General features: G+C 36.8%; 1 protein-coding gene and 1 pseudogene across 1 annotated transcript; one reads left to right on the top strand and one right to left on the bottom strand.

Moving 5' to 3' along the window:
• Positions 1-2,208: 2,208 nt before the first annotated feature.
• LOC103702359 (KH domain-containing protein At5g56140) lies at positions 2,209-15,303 on the top strand. The gene is made up of 7 exons (XM_008784765.4): positions 2,209-2,442; positions 7,894-7,979; positions 11,748-11,896; positions 12,809-12,928; positions 13,009-13,125; positions 14,349-14,492; positions 14,615-15,303. The coding sequence occupies exons 1-7, from the start codon at positions 2,333-2,335 to the stop codon at positions 14,762-14,764; spliced, it is 876 nt and encodes a 291-aa protein (XP_008782987.1). The 5' UTR covers positions 2,209-2,332; the 3' UTR covers positions 14,765-15,303.
• A 5,261-nt stretch (positions 15,304-20,564) lies between these two features.
• Positions 20,565-22,262, bottom strand: LOC103702360 (annotated as a pseudogene).
• Positions 22,263-22,674: the final 412 nt, after the last annotated feature.

Below are 22,674 nucleotides of genomic sequence, written 5' to 3'. Positions count from 1 at the left end.
CAAGAGAGGTCAATCAGCCAAAAGAATAAAGGATGAAGATTTTTTCTTATTACCTATATGATTTACTAATTTATCAATTGTTTTGTATAAATTATTGGATAGTTTTATCTTTCTAACCCCCTCCTCTTGTATTAATTATAATTATGCCCATGAGCTAGTATTTTTTGAAGCACTATGGTGAATTATTTTTAAATTTCACTTATGTATATATCAACAACTTCTCATGAATACGTGTCCATCATCATCACAAAGCATTCTCAATGAAACAATGAGTCACTTAATATAGCACAAGAAAATAAAAATTGATAAATGTACTATTTTTTTCCCAAAAATCTCCCCACAAGACAATATCTAGATGCATTAGTCTTCTGATAGATAAAGTGTATAATGACAACTCTCTAAGAAGTCATTACAGCATTTATGATGGAGCCTTTCATGGTGAAGCCACAAGTTTCTTAATATGGCAAATAAAAATCAAAATTGATTAACATGCTATGTATTGACTAATAAAATCAAATTTGTGCTCTTCACCCCGTTGTACTATTCGTGGTAAGGTACTTGAGTCAATTTTCTCATATAGTAAGCGAATTAATTTAAAATTTCGTTGTTGTGTAGAATGACAATCTCTTATGAAGTCATATTATTAGGATGAATCTCAAAACTAGGAAGCCGTGTCTAGCTTAATGTGGTAAAAAAAAATAGAGGTTAACAAATAAAACTTGATTTTTAACAAGTTTATCCGTGCCTGCATTATAAATACATCTAGCTTTTTAAAATAGGGTCATACTGATGCCTTTTGCCCTTTTTATACTATTCATGGTTAGATTAGAGTGCTAATCTTTTAATATGATGAAGCGAGAAATTTTAAAATTCTATCGTTATATAGAATAACAATCTCCATTAACTTGTGCTAACCGTCATGATAAATGTGAACATCGTAACCATGAGTAGCCTAACATGACAAAAGAAATGGACCAACAAAATAACACTCTACTTTCTAAATATTTATAATCGTGCACTCCTTCATTCTATATCAATTATAGCTAGATTCGAATAGCCTTCAGAGAGGGGATGGGGGGATTCTTTCAAAATTCTACTATTATGCATGAAAACAATCCTTTGTGAAGTCATGCCGATCTTCATAATGAAAGTCTTTGATATTAGCATGATAAAATATAAATTATCAAATAGCCTCATCTTTTAAATAATTTTTTACGTGTGAATTCCTCCTTCTTGCATTAATTATAACTAGAGCCACCAATATAATCTTTATATCAGCATAATGAACTAATTAATTCAAAATTCTACTATTCTCCTTTTTATGCATGACTCTTGTAATTCTATATAACACCTAGAGAGATAAATACTAGGATATCACATCCATCAAAATAGGCATAGTATTTATTAATTTCTAAAAACTATTATGATAATAAAAAGAAGCAAAATTTATTCCAAAAATATATTTTTGCCTAAATGTTAGTTTGAACTAAATTTTAGCATATGCATGCATTCTTTTATATTTTGAATTTATAATTCATTCTTTTAGTAATTGTACATTGCAAAGATAACATAAACATCACTTTGGTCAATAGCTTGATAATATGATTAATATTCATGGTACCAAATCTTTAAAAACAGACATTTATCATAGGATCTTATTTGTTCAATGACTACTTTTACTCATGAGTTTTAAAATTTTTCTTTATTACCCATTAGCTATCAATTATTTGAGGAACCTATATATCCATTGATCACTTGCTATCATAGAAAGATCACTAAAGATACTAGGATATAAAAGGAGCAAAATAAATGGATGGAATAAGAGGGTTGTAGGGGCAAAATTAGTGAAAAAAGTTTGAAACAAGTAGAATATATATGCAGTGGGAGAGAGGTTCGTGCTGGATGTAACCTTTATTGTTATTTAGATAGGGTGGAGTTGCATTTTAAAAATATATATTTTTGCTAATCCAATATTTCCTTAAATGATCAAAATTATTTTTAAAAATATTTCCTGTACTGAGGATATTTTTAGCGATACGGATAAAAATCTATTTGTTGTGAAAATAAATAAAAAATATAATGTATTTGCTTGGAAAAATCCAAAATTTTACTTTCACTCTTTTCTTGCAAACATGGTGAAGTGATTTCTCGATCTTCCACCCATCCCCACTTCCCCTTCTCACCTCCCACTATAAATACCTTCCCCTTGCCCTCTTTCACCAGCCTCCTCTTCCTTTCTACCCCCAGCCGGCGGGGGTCCCCGAGATCTCGCCGGAATTCACCCTGTCATCTTCGCAATCTGCCAGTATCTGGCGTTGATCTTGCCGGAACCATGGCTTCCGGCAGATACATGGCCTACTCCCCCTCCCCCTCCACTGCCCCCCAGTCCCCTCACATCTCCGGCATGCGCTCTGCCACAAACGCGTTCGTCGAGCAGGAGAAGTAGGGCTATTCCTTCCTCCTAAAACCCCGAGTTCTGATTTGGAACGAAAAAGCTCTAATCTCGTGCTCTCCTCCTCTGATCTTTCTTGTTTTTTTCGATTATTTCGCAAATAGATCCATCGAGCTGCCGATCTTTCTTGTTGCTTTAGCAGCAGTTGCTTGCTAGGAGTTCTTGTTATTATAAATTCGATCTTGTTGTGATATACGCATGCTAATCCTGTTTAGAAATTCGTGTCGTCGGTGTTCTGGTTGTGTTGCACTTGTTGATGCAAAGTGATCGCAGATCACGGGCGAATTTTTTTGCTGCTGACTAGTCTTGCATCGCTGCTGTTTTTAAGTTGCGTTTAATTGCGTTTTTCTGTATGCATGTATCTTTAGATAAAGATGGTTCTGATGAGCTCGGTAAATTGGAAACACTTGGTCTGGGAGATGTATTTCCTGTGTTTTAAGTATTTAGGATGGTTGATTAGCAAGATATGATTTTTATGGTTTCCTCTGCGAGATTCATTGGTTTGATGCTTTTTTTTACAAGATCTACTACTTATGATTGAAATGAATTTTGGCTTAGATGACTTCTTTGTATCAATATACATACTTTCTAAATTTTTGTGTTTCAGGGCTTTGGAACAGTTTATTACTGAGATTTGATTTTTATTTTTTCTTGTCTGAGATTCGCTAGTTTTATGATTTTCTTTTACAAGATTGACACTTGTGATTGAAATGAACTTTGGCTTGGATGACTTCTTTGGTGTTGATAATTTTTTTTCTTTTTCCAACATGCTTGTGAAGGATCTACATTTTGGGGCATCTGTGAGCATTTTGAGTTTTGAAGTCCTTTGCATACATTAGTTAAATAATTTGATATTTATGATCCCCTCCCTTTCTATTAATTATGGTGAGATCCATGAGTTAATTCTTTCAAGCTGCTAAAGTGAAATTCTTTTAAGTTCTACTTTCATATATAACGACAATTTCTTGTGTAGTTGTGTCAAGCATCATGAAGAAGGCTTTCATTATGATGCCACGAGTCACTTTACGTGGCAAAAGAAAAATAGAAACTGATAAAGACACTCCATCTTTGTGCATGTACTTTTATTATTCATATATTATCTAAATAGAGATAGATCTAGGGTCGTGGTACCGGGCAGATCCGAACGGTACACCCTATACCATACCATACTGGTTTGACACTGGTACCTGGTACGCGAGGCATACCAGTATTCGTATGCCAAAAAGATTCCGTACCGTACCGTACCGACACAGTGCTAGTGTGGCATAGGTACGGGGTCCGATACTAAGATGGCGAACTTTATAGATCCAAGGAATCAAATACCAATGTGGGTTGGTCTATACTAGCCATACCGATGTGTACTGGTCTGTATTGGTTGTATAGGATCATATACCTGTATTCGTATAAGGGGCATATGGTTACCATATTGATACATGGTGTTTCACCGCCAATTTGTTGTTCTGACACAAAGAGGTATTATACCAATCTATATCATACTAGTAAGGTACCGATATGGGTACTAGTACCAGTGCTTTAATCCATGGAAATATCTAAGGCTAAAGCATCTATTGAAGATCTAGGTTGAATTTGATTTTTTTTTTTTTTGGTGTTTATTAGGCTTGTGTCAGTGCTTTTCTTCATTTTCCTTCAATTGTATATACATATTTTAGCTATCTAATAGAATGATAGATGATTTTGGTGAGTTATAGATGGGAATACTTGGTTTAGGAGCTGAATTTCTTTGTTTTTCAGGGCTTTGGAACATTTTATCAGCAATATTTTAGTATAGTCTCTTATGAGAATTTCACGAGTTTATTCTTTTGTTTTATGAGAGTTAATACATCTGAATGAGACAAATTTTGGCTTAGATGGCATCTTTGGTGTTGATAAATCATATGTTCTTTTATGATATGCATATGATTTTCAGGGATCCAGGTCCTGTAGATATTGTGAGCATGTTTGAGTTTTTAAGTCTTTTGCATATATTTGTTAAGTATCATTTATTTTTGATCCCTGTAGTGTCAATTATGGCTAGACCTCTAAGTACTTCCAAGCCAATGAAGTCAAATACTGCTTAGATGTTTTGATATATAAGGACAATCCTTCCGAAGTTATATTGGATCATGGAGAAGCCTTCTATTGTGAAGTCACAAGTTACTTTATGTGGCAGAATAAAATAGAAATGGATACATGCACTCAACTTTTTGAAATGCACACCTATCATTTCATATAATCAGTGTTTTAAAATGTGGTGTGTGAGCCCGTATAAGCGTTTGCATATGTTGACATGCTTCATTGACTGCCCCACATTGCCTATATACATTTAGTATATATATAGTCAAACTGTACATGGATTGAAAAGGCAGTCTATTTAGCACTATGCAGACATATATGAGGCTTTGTTAGCACCATGCAACTGCATATATGGTTCTCTTGGCATTATAGGGCCAAATATGTGGCTCACACTTATGTGGATTGTGTGGATGGATCATGTTCAAATTGATGGTTCGTTGGATGTGCATTTCAATTATGCTACAATTATCACTACTAATATTTAGTACTAAATAATAAATATTAATTTTCAGTTGTTATTATTAATATTGATATCATTTTTCAAAAATATTACTATCATTATTATTGTTTTATCGTATGTAATGTATTTTATATAGTTAAAACATGCTAATGATATATGCGTCTGCATATGCAGCCTGCATATTGCATAAGCACTATGCGATCCCTTGGCCAGTCACATGTCACAGCCACTCTTTAAATTATTGCATATAATATATAGAGAGATGTACGACGACAATGCATCTGCAAAAGAGTGTTTCTTTTATTAATTTCAAAAAATACTTTCTCAAAGAAAGAAACCTTTTTTTTTCAAAATTTCATTTTTGTTCACAATGTTGAGCATATAAATACTTTGTTAACTTTGAATTTTGAATATTCTTTTTATTTACTATTTGATGAAGCAAGGACAGCTTGATGTTACTTAAAGTTGAAATCTAAAATATGAAAAACTACATAATACAATATTGTTGTGAGACATTGTTCATCCAACAATTACATTTGCTCTTGGACTGGACAACTCTCTTTGATCATTAAACAACAATCAATGATCTTAAGGAGCCTATCAGTTATTTGATCAATCATATGGAGAAATGTTTTATTGCAGAATTATCAATCCCTTCCTATATTTGTCATGTATTGTGTTACCTGGACACTGCATCTAGCTTCAAAAATCCATATCCGACATCTATTCGAGTCAGATTTGTATCTTACACTTGGATACTTGTGAATATCTATGATCGTCACTTTTAAAGATTGGCAGGAAGTTAAACTCTTCCAACAATGAGCTTGACCCTCTCAGTATTCATTCTTTTTTTTATATCGTTAAGTTAACTAAGAAGTTTGAATGAAAAATATGTATGTTGAAAGACTTAACAAACAGTATCTTCTTAATATTTATTTTTAATATTAAACAAAAAAATATAAAATGTACAAGTATTTATAGTTAATTAAAATTAAAATTATCCTATGTATCCTTGTATCTCCTTTTTCCTTGTTGTTTAGTCAGATGCTTGGTTATGCATCTGAATCCAATTCTCGTATCCATGTCCATGCAACATTGGTCGTGATATTGTAGAAGGATTCTCAATGGTATTGCTAGGTTATAAAAGGAGTAATAATGATGTTTGGAATCAAAGGTTTATGGGGGCAATATTGGTAGAGGTTTCTAAAATAGTTATTCTTACTGTGAGTCCAGAAGAGTTGATAGCAAGATGTTTTTTAAAGGAATGACAGCACTTTATATAGATGTTAAATGGCAGTATTTAGGGTTTAATTGAGGGTTGGAGATCTATGTGTGTTAAAACTTCATGTGGCAGCATCTAAAGGGGAAGAACTGATGTTCATTATTGACTACTAAAATGGCAGAGACAACAGTAATTGGTACATCTTGGCTCTAAACATGGTAATTGAAGAAACCCTGTAATAATAGAAGAAAAAATCCAGATTTTGGAGAGGTATCACATCCTAAATGGGGAGGAAGAGGGGATGTAGTTGCTGATGACGACATTGGACCGTGGGAGATACAAGTGAGTTCAATGGTTAGAACATAGTGATCTCTGAATCAACTGTGACAATAGAAGAAACTAACACCATTGAGATGGGTGAAGATGAATACATAGATAACAATGAAAGCATCTACAATTCTTCTGTATCTGTCAAACCAGCCTGTTCTTCTCTTCCTGAATAGTTTTGGTGAAGTTCAAATTTTCTTTAGACAAATATGTTCCTCTAAATCTGAGGAATCTTTTCCTTGCATAATCAAAGTTCATTTTTTCTTTTTGCCTAATATGAGCAAATTAATTTCATGATCAATAAATTTGTCCACTGTTTGCATGCAAAAATTCCGGTCTATTATTTCCCCTTTTCTTTACAGCATAGAAAAGTTAATGGTGAAATTCACTGTTTTCCTTCTCTTCTTCTAACCTTCCTGTATAACTACCTCCATCTCCCCTTTCTTTTCCTTTGGTGCCCCCATTTCAACAGCCTCTCCACACAAGGAGCTCTTAGGGCACTGGGATTTAGCTGGAATTCTCCCCATAAGCACCACAATCTGCCAGAATCCAGAATTGCTCTTGCTGGTATCTTGTCTTCCAGAAGGTACATGGCCATTCCCTGCCCCAGCCACTGTGCCCATTGCCCTCATACCTCTGGCATGCTCTATGCCAACAGCATGCTTGTCAGGCAGAAGATTGGCTGTTCCATTCTCCCAAAACCCCACCTTTTGCTTAATACAAAAAGCTTTTTGATCTTGTGTTTTTCTCCTGGAATCTTGCTTTTACTTTGGTTTTGGGAATTTGTCTATAGAAATAGTAATCTTTGTTGTATCTTAATTAGTAATTGTTTGCTGCAAGGTCTTGTTATTAAGTTTGAACCATGTTTCTGTCTACATATCTTAGTACATTGCGGAAGATTTGGATGTCAGAGATTGCAGATTATGGGCAAAACTTGATTATTTTTTTCATGCTTACTAGCCTTATATCATGTTTTCCTTCAAGTGCCTTTAATTGAAGTTTTTTAGTTATATTTGACAAATATCACATATCTGTATATATTTTAGTTATCCACTAGATGGTTCTGGAGTTTTTTTATTTTCTCCTGTAATTAGAATACTTGGTTTTTTGGAGGTGAATCTGTGCTTCGAGGCTTTTGAGTAGTTTATCAGCAACATTTAATTTGTTTGCTTTCTTGTATGAGATTCTCTAATTTGACGCTGTTCCTTTACAGTACTGAACACTTTTGATTGGAACTACTTTTGGCTTAGACAGCTTCTTCTTTCTGGGATCCAAATCTTTGGATATTGTTAGCTTATTCGAATAATTTAACTCTCTTTGTAAAGTGTACTTAAATGGGGCAGGGAAATTTCTTCGCAGGCATCTAGCAGAGTTGCTGGCTGAGCGTCAGAAGCTCGGCCCTTTTATGTCAGTACTGCCCAACTGCTATCGATTGCTGAACCAGGGTGAGTTTTCAAACAATATATTTTTCAACATTTTGGCAATATCTATTAAAATGAATTGTTTTGGTGCTCACAACTTATGACTCTTTTGCATTTTGTTTTTCTGATGCCATGCCTCCCACAGCATCCCTAAAGTACATTGTTCTATAGTTCTGAAAATCTTAATGCTTCAATTGCAGTTCAAAGAATGATAACATGGCTAATCTGTTCTCCTTATTAGATGTTGCTTTCTTGTTTCTTGTATGAGTGAATTTCTCTGTAGAATGTGGCAGAGGGATCGCATATTCAACCAATATGTATGAATGAAAAGGTCAAATAATTGAAGCATCTGTAAATGCACTCGGAGTTTATGTTTCATAAATTAGATTAATATTTATTAGTTGAGAAAGGAGTTGATTAGAGGCTCTAGTACTTTGAAGAAATCAGATATGGAGGTGTTATTTGCATAAAAGATATATTGATTGTTTCGGGCAGATAATGTCCTTAGAAGGCACTCTATGAACATTGTTTGCCTTGTGAATGGTTGCAAGTACAGTGGTTAACGTGGTGAAATTTCTTGTTTCTTGGTACATCCTGATGCCGATCTTGGCATGTGATCTTGCTTATCATGAAAAATGAAATATTTGTTGGATTTGTGCTTGTATCTGAGCTGTTGCAAAGGAACTTGACACTTTGAGATTATCAGTCATACCCAGCATATACTTAAACAGAAAGGAGTTAAGTTGTTTGCACCATCACTTTGGAACATTAACTGTTCATAAAGAATTACCTGTGTAATAAAAATGTGGTATATGATATATGCTATTTTGCGATTTCTTGTTAATGCAATGACCATGAGGAACTTTAAGGCATATGAAGATGTTAGGAATGGTGGATCTGGAGTTTAAGTCCCGTGCCTATGTGTATAGTGCGATGATTTGTAAGCAGTTCTCTTAATCTTGAAAAGGAAGCCCCTATCAAAACTTATATACTGCCATATTCTGTTGCGAAATTTTAGCAGTTTGGCTTCTTGCTATGAATAGTCCTAGCAATGGGTATTGCTGATAATAATGAATCATGTCGTTCTATGGGCTATGAACATGATTTTGTGTGTATGGGAGTTTTAAGGTTGGACATTGGTTGGGCGAAGGAAAACCAAGCCTAAATTTTAGCAGTTTGGCTCCTTGCTATGGATAGCCCCGAGCAATGGGTATTGCTGATAATAATGAATCATGTCGTTCTATGGGCTATGAACATGATTTTGTGTGTCTGGGTGTCTTAAGGTTGGGCATTGGTTGGGCATAGGAAAACCAAGCCATCGATAAAGGGGTGAGTCTAAATAATGCCTTAAGAGATTCAATGATTTTGTGCAGTGGTAGATAGAAGGAAGACCATTTGATGAGGAAGAGATGTAAATACATAGAGGTCAGGTGTCAAGCATTATGTGGGGAAAGATGATCAAGAACACTACAAATGGGCAAGCCAGAGAATCATGATGGTCAAATTTCAGATGGACTCATCAAATGTTCATTCTATAATCTTGAAAATCTGAAATAGGCAAGGGATGCTCAAAAACCATAAAAAAATTCTAACATAATTAAAAAACTATCAAGAGTTTGTGCGAAGGATTTAAGAACAAGAATAGGTGAAATGGCAATCTTTGACCGAAAATGCAACAACCTAGAAATATAACTTGGAATGTATACCTTAAGGTGCAGAATTAACTAAAACACGAAATATTTAGAAATATATGCTTGACTAGAGATTCAAGAGGGTTCGATTAACTACCCTCATATAATCTAGAGTTAAATTTCTTCTACTACATTGTTTGGGTTTGATCATGTAAGAAAGAAGCTTGAGGAAATGGTGGTAGGATCTCATAAGAAGACATTTTGGCCCTAAAAATACCTAAAATAGTCCTGTAATGGAGTGATTGAATTTTTAGATGCCAACACATTACCCTAGAATATTAAACTAGATGATATCTGCTTTAGAGTTAAAAAAAAAAAAATCTAACATTAGGGACATGTTTAGTTGGTGGGAGTTGGGCTTTGGAATGGAAAGGGGAATGAGTGAATCTCACTCTAGTTGTTTGGTTGGGGGGAGTCTCATTCCCCATTCCAGTTGGGGATGGCAATGCCCCAATCCTCCAAAACCCAATCCCGGCTTTGCCCTCGCTATTCAAATCGCATTTTGCCAGGTTTACTTAAAAAATTAATTTTTCAAAAATACCCCTATGTTTAATTGGTTTTCCAAAAATGTCCAATTGGCCATTTCAATTTCGATTCTGATTCCAACCACGAACCAAAGGCGTTGAGGAATATGACCATTCCGATTCCTACTCGAATCCAAGCCTATTTGGATTCCAATTCTGATTTTGATTTCGGTCGCAAACCAAACACACCATAGATCTTACACCCTCAAGATATGTGACTTGAGCTCCAAGGTGTGGTTGTAATCCAACAAGGTTTTTGACTATTTTTGGGATTTAGCAACCGTTATCCAATGAGGCCAGAAGAAGCTGGTTGGTGAGGGTATGTCTATGAACGAGTCATCATGACATTTGAATTCAGTCTTGGAGATCTCCATAAATGGCTGTATTGCATATGACATTTCTCTGAACTTTCTCACTAATCTAAAGCTTTGATATACCATATAAGTTGAGGATTAAGTCATGAAATTTGCCAATATTTTGTGAGCATAAAGCCAAGTAGGGCATAAACAGAGGAGTCTCACCCAAAGAGTAGGTTACCATGTGAATGGCTGAAATAGATGCGTACTTCTAGTAAGGTAGTGATGGGGTGACTATGAACGTACGGAAGAATACAGAAGGGATTGTGAGAAGGCAGATGGAGTGAGGGGGATGTTAAGGTGCTTGCTTTAGGAGGGGAGAATAAAGGGAGGATGAAGAGGTTGGTAGAGAGGAAGAGAGAAGGATGCATGTAATGTCCAAGAGTAAGGTCAAAGGGAAGTTGAAGAGCAAGAAGGGATCTACTTCATGCAATAATTAGCTTCTAGGAAGAAAGCAATCTCTCTCACTCTCCCACCCACCCCACCTTCTCTCTGTGTGTGTTCATGCACATATGTGTTCCTTAGGATATATGGTCAAGGAAGGGGAAAGGTGAAGAGATGTTAGGAGGCAGAGAGAGAGAAGGTAGGTTAGGAAATTTCTTTTCACTCTAGTTTGGTCTAACTACATGGAAGCCATGAATCACTAATTTGGATTGAGGGGCATTTTTGTTCCTAAATTTCAGCCGAAGATCACTACTCTGGGTGATATTGGAAACCCATCCTCAAGGATGGATTTAGGATCACTGGGTTGGGCAGAAGAGGGGATGATTTGTTCCTAAATTTCAGCCGAAGATCACTACTCTAGTTCATATATATATGTTAGATTGTTTTATTATGCAATGGGACTGAACAGTCTTGGTTGTGCTACTCTTTTTTGTAATTTAAGGGTAACAATTTTGATATTAGTTAGTATGGTGCATTATTTCCCATGCAGCAATTAAAGCCCTTCCGTTTTTTTAATAATGGTATTACATATTTCTATGTACATGATATTTCCTTATCTAGCAACCTATTGGATTTTCAATAAGCAAAATATGAGCTTTCGTCATATTAGTTTTTTTTTCTTTTTCCAAAATTACAATTATTATACATTTAGACTGATGTAGTAGTGATTTTTGGGCACCAATTCAATTAACCCATGCCTGTCCATTTACTGCTAACTAATTTCTTAACAAAAGCTAACTGGTACATCTTATGCCTGGAATTAAATTTGTGGAGCAGAAATTTTGCGTGTAACCACACTGTTGGGGAATGCCTCTCTTTTAGATCAAACCGGGCTTGAACATGGTAGCCCGCTGACCACTGGAGGACTGTTTTCAAATGGAGGAGCAGCTGATATGAATGGGTGGGCATCACCATTTCAACCAGAAGTACGGATACTAACCGTTAACATAACTCTTTTTTGCATCTAATTTACTGCTCACCAGAAGCGTTCCTGACATAATTTCTTGCAATTCATGCTAACCTGAATTAACTGTCCTGATTGAGTGGTTGCATTCTTGATTTAGCATTTACAGTTTGCTGACTTATATTAACCATCGTGTTTTGAGTATCTGTTCATTGATATAGCTTCTTACATTCATTTGAAGTTGAAAGTAATTGTTGTAAGCATGATCCTATGGAATAGACTATTATTTCTCTTACTGGTTGTGTAACATGAACATTTAGAACCAGTGGGTCTGTTGTCCTGATGTTTAACATATTTATCCTTCACCCCTTTTATTCTGTTACATTCTCAAACTTATTATCATTTATTATGGCTTAGTGCTGCCTGTCAGAACTGTATCCCTAAATGTTAGGATTGGTTAGCCATGAATTGCAACAGTGTATGTAGTTATTCTCTGAACTTCAGTGGTAGCATCAAGTTTTGTCTTCCTAGTATCGGGGTAGACAATTGCTTCTCTTTATAGCCTGAATTTTTGATAACAATGTAGTGGCTATTTTTGGTGTTCATTTTTAGTCCTTTTGCAAGGTGGACCTGGAGTCTTACCATATGTTTTCTAGATGTAGAATGCATCTGAATCTTTCTTTCTTATGCACCTTAATTAATATGCTTTGTGAATGTGAAATTTTCTTGCATCTTCTTCTCACGTGATTTTGAACTGTCTTTTTAACCTTCATAATGTGTAGTTATGTCTTTACATGCATATCCGATAGTTGCACTCAATCTTGTAGAAGCCAAACAAATGAAAGACACATCTTGATATTGACATTTACTTGTTTCAAATCTATTTGCTGTTCGTCGTATTATTTTATTTAACAACATCTTTACTAAACTGCAGAGGTTAGGATTGTTACAGCCTTCATCAGCACATGGCTGGTTTGGACCACAAGGCAGCTCCTCAGGTCTCATTGTCAAAAAAACTATCAGGGTTGATATTCCTGTGGACAAATACCCAAATGTATGCAACAATCTTTCCTTTCCTCTTAAATTTTCATTATGTTTGACAGCATTCATGAACTCTTCTAAGTTGTTCTACAGTACAACTTTGTTGGGCGGCTCCTTGGTCCTCGAGGAAACTCTCTCAAGCGAGTGGAAGCAAGTACTGAATGTCGTGTCCTCATTAGAGGCCGGGGCAGCATCAAAGATCCTGCACGGGTAAGAATTACGCTTGATTATTACTGATTCTACATCCAGGCATCTCTATTAATCTCAGTGTGCATTTTCCTATGTAAAACAACCATAACTAGATGCTGAAGGAAGTTGATGCAAACAAACAAGTGTAACTTATAATGTCCGTTTATGATTTGAAGATCTGGGCAAATCCGATAAATTCCGCAAGAAATTATATTACATTCCTGAAAGCTAATGTGAATGCCATATAGCAAATCTATAAATTGGACTTGGAAATATGATGCCATGTCTAGCAATTTGGTTATTTTCTAAATTAGTGTTTATAATTGGGGAAGTGTTTCTTTGAGTTCTAAGATGCTTCTGAAGTGAAATTTTCGGCTGCCATATCTAAGAGAGAAACAGATGGTTGGTTTGTGGATTTACAGCAATCTGATTTGATCATGCAACATTAATTCACATTTAAAATTACACTAAACAATTATTATTGGATTACTCCTAGGTATATGTTGTTTTTGTTGTTCTTTCACACTCCTTGACGCCGTTGCTTGTGAGCATATAGTTGTCAACAAAAAGGATGCTAACAGAAATTTAGAGTTTGTTGATCTACATGTGAGGTTAGGATAACAACACTGTTCACAACATCTATACATGCTGATGCTATATAATAAAAGAATTTTTTTTTTTTTTTAAGTCTGTACTTGTATTTTTGTCCCTACCTACCACTTTGAAGTTAGATGGCTGGAGTCTGTTTGGTTAGCCTACCGGTGGAGCAATAAAAGCTGAGCATTTTGATGATTGTTTATTATGAAAAACAGATAATTCATTTGTTTGATAGTTTGTGACATGTGGACTTCAGGAAATCCTAGTTTCATGATATTGCTATAATACAAAAAATTCATCCCAGGCGTTTTTCTGATCTGCTCATATGTGACTGCAGTACAATGAAGAGTTATGTGTCTTTACTAGCAACAATGGTAGAGTTTTTACAAGGGAAAAGGGAAAAAAGCAATTTGTAATTGAAGTGGATAATTGTCATGCTGCCCCTTGAAATGACTTTGATTTATTCACCCTCAAAACACTCTTTGCCTGACAAATTTTTCATGTGTCTAATCCTTGATATGAGAGGTCTTGTTCTCCACTACTCTTTGCTTGACAAATTTTTCATGTGTCTAATCCTTGGTATGAGAGGTCTTGTTCTCCACTACTCTTTTCGACACAACCACTTCTTACACATTGCTAAATTGCAGGAGGAAATGATGAGAGGAAAACCAGGGTATGAGCATCTGAATGAGCCCCTTCACATACTAATAGAAGCAGAGTTGCCGGTTGAAATTGTTGATGCTCGCTTGATGCAAGCTCGTGGCATTCTTGAAGACCTACTCAAGCCTGTGGTATTGCTTCCTTTCCCTGCATCTAAGAACTAGTTCTCAATTTCCTCGTCCAACTAGTTTTTAGCTACCGAAAATTTTATTATCATCATGTTCGTCGCACAATCCTTTTTTTTTGTCCACAGGATGAATCGCTAGATTTCTTCAAGAAGCAGCAACTTAGAGAGCTTGCTATGCTCAATGGAACACTCCGTGAGGAAGGTGCACACACATCACCTTCTGTCTCCCCCTTCCACAGCAGCCTCAGCATGAAGAGGGCCAAGACGAGGGGGTAGATCGAGCGAGATTACCTTGTTGCTGGCCCTTCTTCTGTGGGCCATCCTTTTCTGCTCTGTTACAGCCATATCTCCATTAAAGGTTGCCATATCAAATCCATGCTCTGATACACTAAGTCTGTGCGATGGGATGAAGGCATGCTCTAACTCGGGTTGTCTGAAGTGCGTGTTCCTGCTACTGGGGGTGGGGTTGGGGTTGGGGATTGGGGTTGGGGGTGGATGGATATGGGATACAGACAGCAAACCATTTTGGGTTGTGGAATCTGCCTATGTTTGTACCTTACTAAGTGAAGAACAGATACTTGTCTTTGTGATCGTAATAGAGTTAATATGCGTGTGTTTTATAGTTTTGATACCATTATGGGTGTTGTATAGAAACAATAAGTCTTAAGAGTTTTGTGTATAGAACTGTGTGACGGCAGTCCGTAGTCACCGAAGGCAGGTCTGGGTAGTTGAGTGTCCTCAATGTTTACTGTTCTACATCTCATTTATTATAGTGATTTCCTCCTGATGCATGTATCTGAATGCAGCTTATTAAAGTCCCGAATATAGCTTGTGAAGGAATCATTCTCATTGGATGTTGCATTTGCCATCAATGCCTGATGGAAACTTGAGCAGAAACAGTGTTGAAGCCATATGATAGGTTGATTGATGCGCATTTGTTTACTTGGAATTTTGCACAGCCATTCCATGTGTTTGGAAGGCATGTGCTTTGATCTGTGGTGCAGGACTAAAGCAGGTAAAAAGCACACAGTGGGACTGAAACTAGGACATCAAATGACCAAGGCACTGGAGCTGAGGAATATCTATAACTGCATCCAGGACTGCAAATTTGCTATATTCCTTAACCTCCTTAGCACGGAACCCCTTTACGGAGATCACGCTTTGTCTTGAATTTGATCGTTAAGAGGCGCAATGCAGGAGTTTTCCCCGCCATTGCTGTTAAAAAATTCTCTCAGTGATTAAGCCGGCCTCCAAAACAGTATTATGATCTGACTTTCCGATCATCGCACAAGTCCTCGATAGGTTTGAGGTTTCTGAGAAAATGGGGTGGCGTGGGGCTTCGTTGCTCCACAGTTCAGAATTGGTGACGTGTCACACGAGAATTTCTGGTATCAAAAAAATGTCCCTCCGCATCCTCTTCTCGTTAACCTTCCTATAATAAAAATTAAATAAGAAATTTATGTAATAGAAGAATAAATTTATGGAGATTCATTTCAAGAGGTTTTTATCTCGCCGGGCATCTAGTACGCTTGCATCGTAGAACATAATAGATATTTAAATATAAATTGATGTAATAAAAAAATAATTTATGGAGATTTATTTTTAGAGGTTTTTATCTTCTCGGACGTCTAATATGCGTAGTAGCTCATGAATGCCACCTGCTTTTAGCGGGGGCCGACAGCGCTGTCATATGTGGAAGATGTGGAGAGGCCGATCTAGTAGCACCTGATGGTGCTAGCCAAGTTTTTCCGCTTCCTCTACCTCAAGGCCTCCATCTTCACCCACAATGATGGCCGGACGGTGAACCACGTTTATGTGGACGGCACCATCCTTATGGTGTACCATAGCGTCATCTACAATATCCCCACAATGATATGGCTCCTCGAGGCCTACCTCTACTCCCCGGCCGCTGTATTCCTCGCATGTCCTATGACATGGTTGCCAAGCTTGGCCACGTTGGCCGCTCTAGCTCCATCCTCCTCTCCTACCTCCAAAATCCTTCTATATTAAATAAATATTAATATTAGCATTAATAAGTGATATATTAAATTTATATTAACAATAAGCAAATTAATATTTATTATTATATTTGAATATTAAATATTTAATAGAATTAATATATAATTCAATATTCAACATATTACTTAACATACCAATCAAGTCTTAAATTAACTTGATTTAATAGTAATTATTAATATTTATTAAATATTGATAATTCAAGACTAGCTTTAATACTTCGATCATCACATAATATGCGATGAAGCATGACAACTATATTATTTTATATGTTAAATTCATTAAAATAAACTTGCAGGAATCGAAATTCTATAATATGGATTTTGCTCCAAGTTAATGCTACGATAATTCAAACATCATCATTATAATAAATAATAAAATAATCAAAGAAATTGCAGAAAGAAATAAATAACATTTATCTTTATGAAATAAAAAAATCTAAAAGTTAAACATTAGAAATAATTGAAGGAATAATTAGAAAAATCGCAATACTAACCTAAAGGCATCACCCTTGTATAAAAGAAAATGAACAATAGAAATAATTACATACTAGTAGAAGTTAATATTTAATAAATATTTAATGTATGCATATATTAAAATATAATATATCATGAATGATCGAAGAAGTAATCAAAAAAATTAGTAGAAGTTAATATTCAATCAAAAAATTCTACATAAAAATAATTAAAATAATTAAAAAAATATGAAAAATACCCAAAGAAATAGTGAAAAATACCAAATTTTGGCTGCATGTCCTAAAAGGAACAAGGTGAAAAAGATGCAGAAATAGAACGTGGAGAGGAGGCCTGGCTTCATATAGCCTTGGACTCCTCTCCTAGTAGGACTCAAACAATAAAAAGAAAATTAAAAAAAGGGAAGAAAGTTTCTTCAATAACCAAGAATGCCTCCACCGAACGGACCAAGCATCGTCGCAGGCTTCTAACCGTTGTTTAGAATTCATTTCCGACGCCTCCAGGGATGTTGGATGCATTCAAATAAATGTCTCTAGATTCTTCAAAATCTCTGTTACGCTTTAACACTAGAAATCTATTACTAATTTAAAACTCTTATAGAAAAAAAAATCTGAGAGGGTGCTCACTCTTTCCCTCTCTCATCTCTCGTTGCGATTTCTTGGGAAGACGTGGGCACCTCGGTTTCCTATATTGGCTAGATTTTCTTTGGAAGACCTGGGAGCCTCTGTTTCCTATTTTGGAAAGAGTTTTACTTGGGAGTCCATACGGAGATAGAGATTAGCGTGTCGTTTTTATGAGAATCCCGTTGATAGGAATTTATGTTGGAAACTGATTCTGTTGCTGAGACTCTACAATATCACCCGGAAATATGTTTCAGTTTTTTTATGCAATTCTAGCATTAAGTGAATCTTAAAAATGACAACAAACTATCTGTTTTAATAAGCCTTCAGATAACATTTAGTAATAAGCTATTCACATGTTCAAATGGGCATATTATCAAGTAATAAATGACTTGGGATTGAATCACCAACTATCATGATTACAAGCTTAGAACTGCAAACACGCAGGAATTCATTTGTAGCAAATACTGAAGATGTTGAGACCGACATGTATAAATACCCAAATGTCTAGCTAAAAATGTTTAATTAACATCTAAAATAGAAGTTTCCTGAGAATATTTGATACAATTGCTTGGATAATTGTTGAATTTTCCAAATCCCTTAGCAGTAGTTCACATACTCTTCCTTTGGATATTAGAGAGCACTGCTGCAGTCCCTCCAAGTCAAACATACATCAATCACTATATGATAGACATATAGGTGTTTAAGTCTTCTATTAGACATAGCCATTGGTTCAAAAGCAACATAAATTACCCCTATGATCATAAATATAAGAGTGTCAAGGACTGTAGAACAACCTAACTTATGGGTACAAAGATTATCTAGATACAACCTTACTCTCCATATCATAGGTTAATGAGTCCGTCCAAAGGGGAAGTTCTCATAATCCCATAACAGTCAAAACTATATTGCCATGGCAGCAATTCTATAAATCCAGCAGATCTTGAAAAATTCTTTCTAAATAATGTCAGCAGACTATTGTTGATATCTGGTATCCAGATGCTGATCTCCAGTAGAGAGTTCATGGATTAAACCAAAAAAAAAAAAAAACAAATCATGGTTGATTTCTAGTATCCAGATAATTAACACAAATGAATTCATTTCATGCTTCTCTGCATTGCAATGATCTTGCTCATGCATTCCTTGTGCTATGGCAACAACAATGATGCCAAGGCCGGCAAGTTAAATATCGCAAAGCTGCGTATATTATTTTGTAGAGCCACAATCAACCAAATCTTGACTTACTCTACCAAAATTACCTGTGATAGGTTAATAAATATTTTCACAGTTAAGCACACAATTCTGCTAACCACAAATCATAGAACTGAAGTTAACAATAGTAATCTCAGATATCTCATTTTGTATAGCACAGATGATTCTGTAGATCCAAACGAATTTATCATCCTTTTAAAAATATCAATGAGACATTAATACTTGCATGATTAAGCATCCTGTCTCACCCTTCTTCACCCCAAGGCAAACAATTGCAGCAATGTCACAGCAGGCATCTTTGTGATTTCATTACACTATGATGGCTCTTTAGATCTAGTCTTTAGATCATCTATTTTGACAGTTCACAAATCACCTCAACTAGAAACTCCATTCATTAAATGTAATATCATAAACACAATGCACTGAAGGTCCTCTTTGGAAAGGATAATGTTGGTTTCTTCCTCCACAATTTATCCATTAAAACGTTGTTTCCATGTTTACGATTTAAGTTTTTGACCTCTGTAAACTTTAGCTGGAATCTAACTAAAAAAAATATGCACCTAGATCCGGGAAACATAATTCCTGAAAACAGTATTACCATGCCAAGGCAGCTAGACAGGTCTTACAGCGAGGATGTGCATGCGAACCAAAACAATAACTCCAAAAAGACAACTAATTTCAGAAATACACATCAGGATTCATATTGAATATTAAGTATCATACTTCAAAATGCCTTTCACAATCAAAAGGTAAGTGACCCATTCAATCCTAAATACTATTGACAAATATAATCAAACACCTACCAATTCAATCCTAAATAAATCCTAAATACTATTGATAAATATAATAAAACACCTACCAATTTCCAAGTGCATGCACAACACATGGACAAGATTTAGAAACTGTACTAACTAAGCGATGGACCGATTTTAAAGTTGAATTGTCTACTAGGCCCCAAAGAATAGTTATTTAAATTATAAGTCAACATATTTAAAACTTGCATTCGTATCATGACTCATACTATATTACAATATTACTACAGTGCCCCTTTGTGATCCTAAAACATTAGAATTTAGAGTGAGGGCCAATATAACAAATAAATAACCAACTAGAGAATTCAATGTTTGTAATATGATCCTTAATGCCTTCCACAACATCCAAATGTAGCAAGAATTAGACCATGTTCTCCATTAGTATGCTTATGGGCGATGAAAGTGACTAAAAGGATCGCATGAACCATCAATTTGTGAGTCTCCCATGTAGTTTGGGCCGTTTTTTATTTGTTTCACATATATATGTACATGTCTACATATTTTAGTAGCTACTTGCACATTATCTGCATGACACCATGGTATTCGGGGCCTTTTCTCCTTAAATTTTTAGTATATCCTTTCTCCACAAATAAGATAAAGGTATCATGAATCACATGTATCTCTCAGTAACATTGTCATGTTAACTTAAACTCTAACGTATCAGTTAAACTAAGCTTGACAACACGATTAAACAAATCACTGACTCGCATACTGATGGAACAAACATAACAGACTAAATGTCTAACCGAAACCTGCAAACTCTAGATGCATAAAATTGATGATAAAGGTAGTAAAAACATGATAAAGGTAGAGGCGACTGGCAAAAACTAAAGGAGTAGGATTGTCCTTTCCTTTCTACTCTGTCCACATGCCACAACATCAAAATTCCGGCAGGCGAATGCATTGTTCATCATGCAGTAGCTCAATCAATAATGCTCCTGTCTTCCAATAATGTGCAAAAGTATATGCATATCAATTTGTTATTCAGTCGAACCGATAAATAACAAACCATCAGCAAGCCTTACAATGATACATGGCATGAGATACATTTGTCACTAAACATAGATTGAAACTGATGGGTAAATTTGAATAAAAGAAACCCATCCACATAAAGCCCACAATAAGACAAGACAAGCAAAATATAGTGATAACTTTGATTCTCTTCCAGCACCATCACAACAGACCAGTTCCCCAACTCCCCATGTTCAAAACTAAATCTACCAGTCAAAGCAAACAACACAACATAGGAAAAGGGGGAATAGTTTGGGGGGACTCACAGTGCCACCATGCAGCTACTGCGGGACATAGTAATATGAGAGAGGATCGGCCGGAGGGGCCCCAAGGGGGCGGGGCACGTCCTCCTTCCCCTCCTCCCTCGGCACGATGTCGACAAGGAAGTCAAAGACGTCAGTGCGGGTGATGGCGGCAGCGATGTCATTCTTCTGGAGGGTGCGGCGCTTGTTCTCCTCGCATGGGCCCAGGAGCGGTGGGTGAGCTCCAGAATGAACATCTCGCAGGCGCGGGCGAAGACGACAGGGCCTCGGCGGCGATCATGCGCACATCCTCGTCAGCCTTCATGATCTTCTTGATGCGGGCGAGGGGCAGGCTGTGGTTCTTGAGTCGGTGGTCTGCTCGATCTCACGGTACTGGTCGGCCCAGAACATCTGCAGCTGTTGCTGCTGCTGCTGTTGCTGCTGGTGGTAGAGGTGCTGATAGGCCTGGTAGGGGCCGCTGGCGGCGGCGGCGGCGGCGGCGGAGTAGGGGACCGGGGCGGCGACGCCAATCACCGAAGAGGTGGGATGGCCCTGCTGATCCATTCCGTTAGGTCTCGACCTAGAATCAAACACAACCCAGGCGTCAGAATCCGATCTTTTTGAGGAAAGATGAAGGATTTGGGGGCATCAAACACAGCCAAGGAGTCAAAAGTCAATCTTTTTGAGGAAGTACGAAGGAATTTGGGGTATATGACACAAGCGTGAAACCCCGATCTTTTCGAGGAAAAACGAACGAACTTAGGGTATCGAACACAGTCCAAACGCCAAAAGATCCGATCTTTTTCAGGACAAATGAAGGGTTTTGGGGTATCAAAAGCCACCAAGGCGTCAAAACTCGATCTTCTTGATGAAAGACTCGGATTCTGGTAGTATCAAACACGATGCAGGCGTCAAAATCCGATCCTTTTAAGGAAAGAAGAAGGAGCTTAGGGTATCGAACACAACCAACGTCAAAATCCGATCTTTTTGAGGAAAAACAAAGGGACTAGGGGCATCAAACACAACCCAGACGCAAAAATCCGATCTTTTGAGGAAAAAACTAGGATTTTGGGTATCAAACCCAGCCGTCAAAATCCGATCTTGTTGATGAAAAAACGAAAGGATTTGATTGAACCGGGGACAGGAAGAAGATGGGATCCGGGCTGAACTGACTGGGGGAGGTGGGATTTTTAGTGGAATAAGGGAGAGTATAAGGGGAAAGATGGAATCTTTTGCGAAGGGAGTGAAATTTTAGGGTTAGGGATTCGATTGAAGGGGCATGGGATTATCATGGGACGCTAGACTTCGAGAACGAGGTTTAAACGGGAAACATAGCTTGGTGCCGAAGAGGACAAGAAAAGGGGGGGAGAGAGAGAGAGAGGGGAATTTCCTACCTTGCGGACGGAACGGGGATTAGAACAAGAAGAAGAGAGGGAACAGGGGAGGACGGGATTAGGAAATATTAGGAAACGGGGAACTTATTGCGTTGGGGTGGAGTTGGGCTTGGAATGCCATCTACGCCTTACGGAAAGTATTTACGGAAGAGCAGGGCACCGAATACGCCGAAAACTCACAAACATTAGTACGTGTCTCGGGCCAGTTGTCGACTGCTAGTTTTATGTGTATTAGATCCCGCAATATTAGATTAAGGTTGAGTCCATGATACACTTTAATAATTGTGTAACAACCAGGACCTCACCCAAAATAGCTAGCCGGAAGTATTATTTAGGTTCCTTGATCCTGTATAAGTACCCAAGATTTACCCAGCGAATAACCGATGTGAGACTAAACACACGCCCG

This window comes from Phoenix dactylifera, chromosome 7 (assembly GCF_009389715.1).
Source record: "Phoenix dactylifera cultivar Barhee BC4 chromosome 7, palm_55x_up_171113_PBpolish2nd_filt_p, whole genome shotgun sequence".
NCBI lineage: Eukaryota > Viridiplantae > Streptophyta > Magnoliopsida > Arecales > Arecaceae > Phoenix > Phoenix dactylifera.
The sequence above is the reverse complement of the archived record's forward strand: the minus strand, read 5'-3'. Positions and strand labels throughout refer to the sequence as shown.

Excerpts from the sequence above, each read along its gene's own strand:
- LOC103702359 (XM_008784765.4), top strand. The coding sequence starts at position 2,333 with ATGGCTTCCGGCAGATACATGGCCTACTCCCCCTCCCCCTCCACTGCC. Across the intron at positions 7,980-11,747 it reads CTATCGATTGCTGAACCAGG|AAATTTTGCGTGTAACCACA; the intron begins GTGAGTTTTCAA and ends TTTGTGGAGCAG. Across the intron at positions 11,897-12,808 it reads CATCACCATTTCAACCAGAA|AGGTTAGGATTGTTACAGCC; the intron begins GTACGGATACTA and ends ACTAAACTGCAG.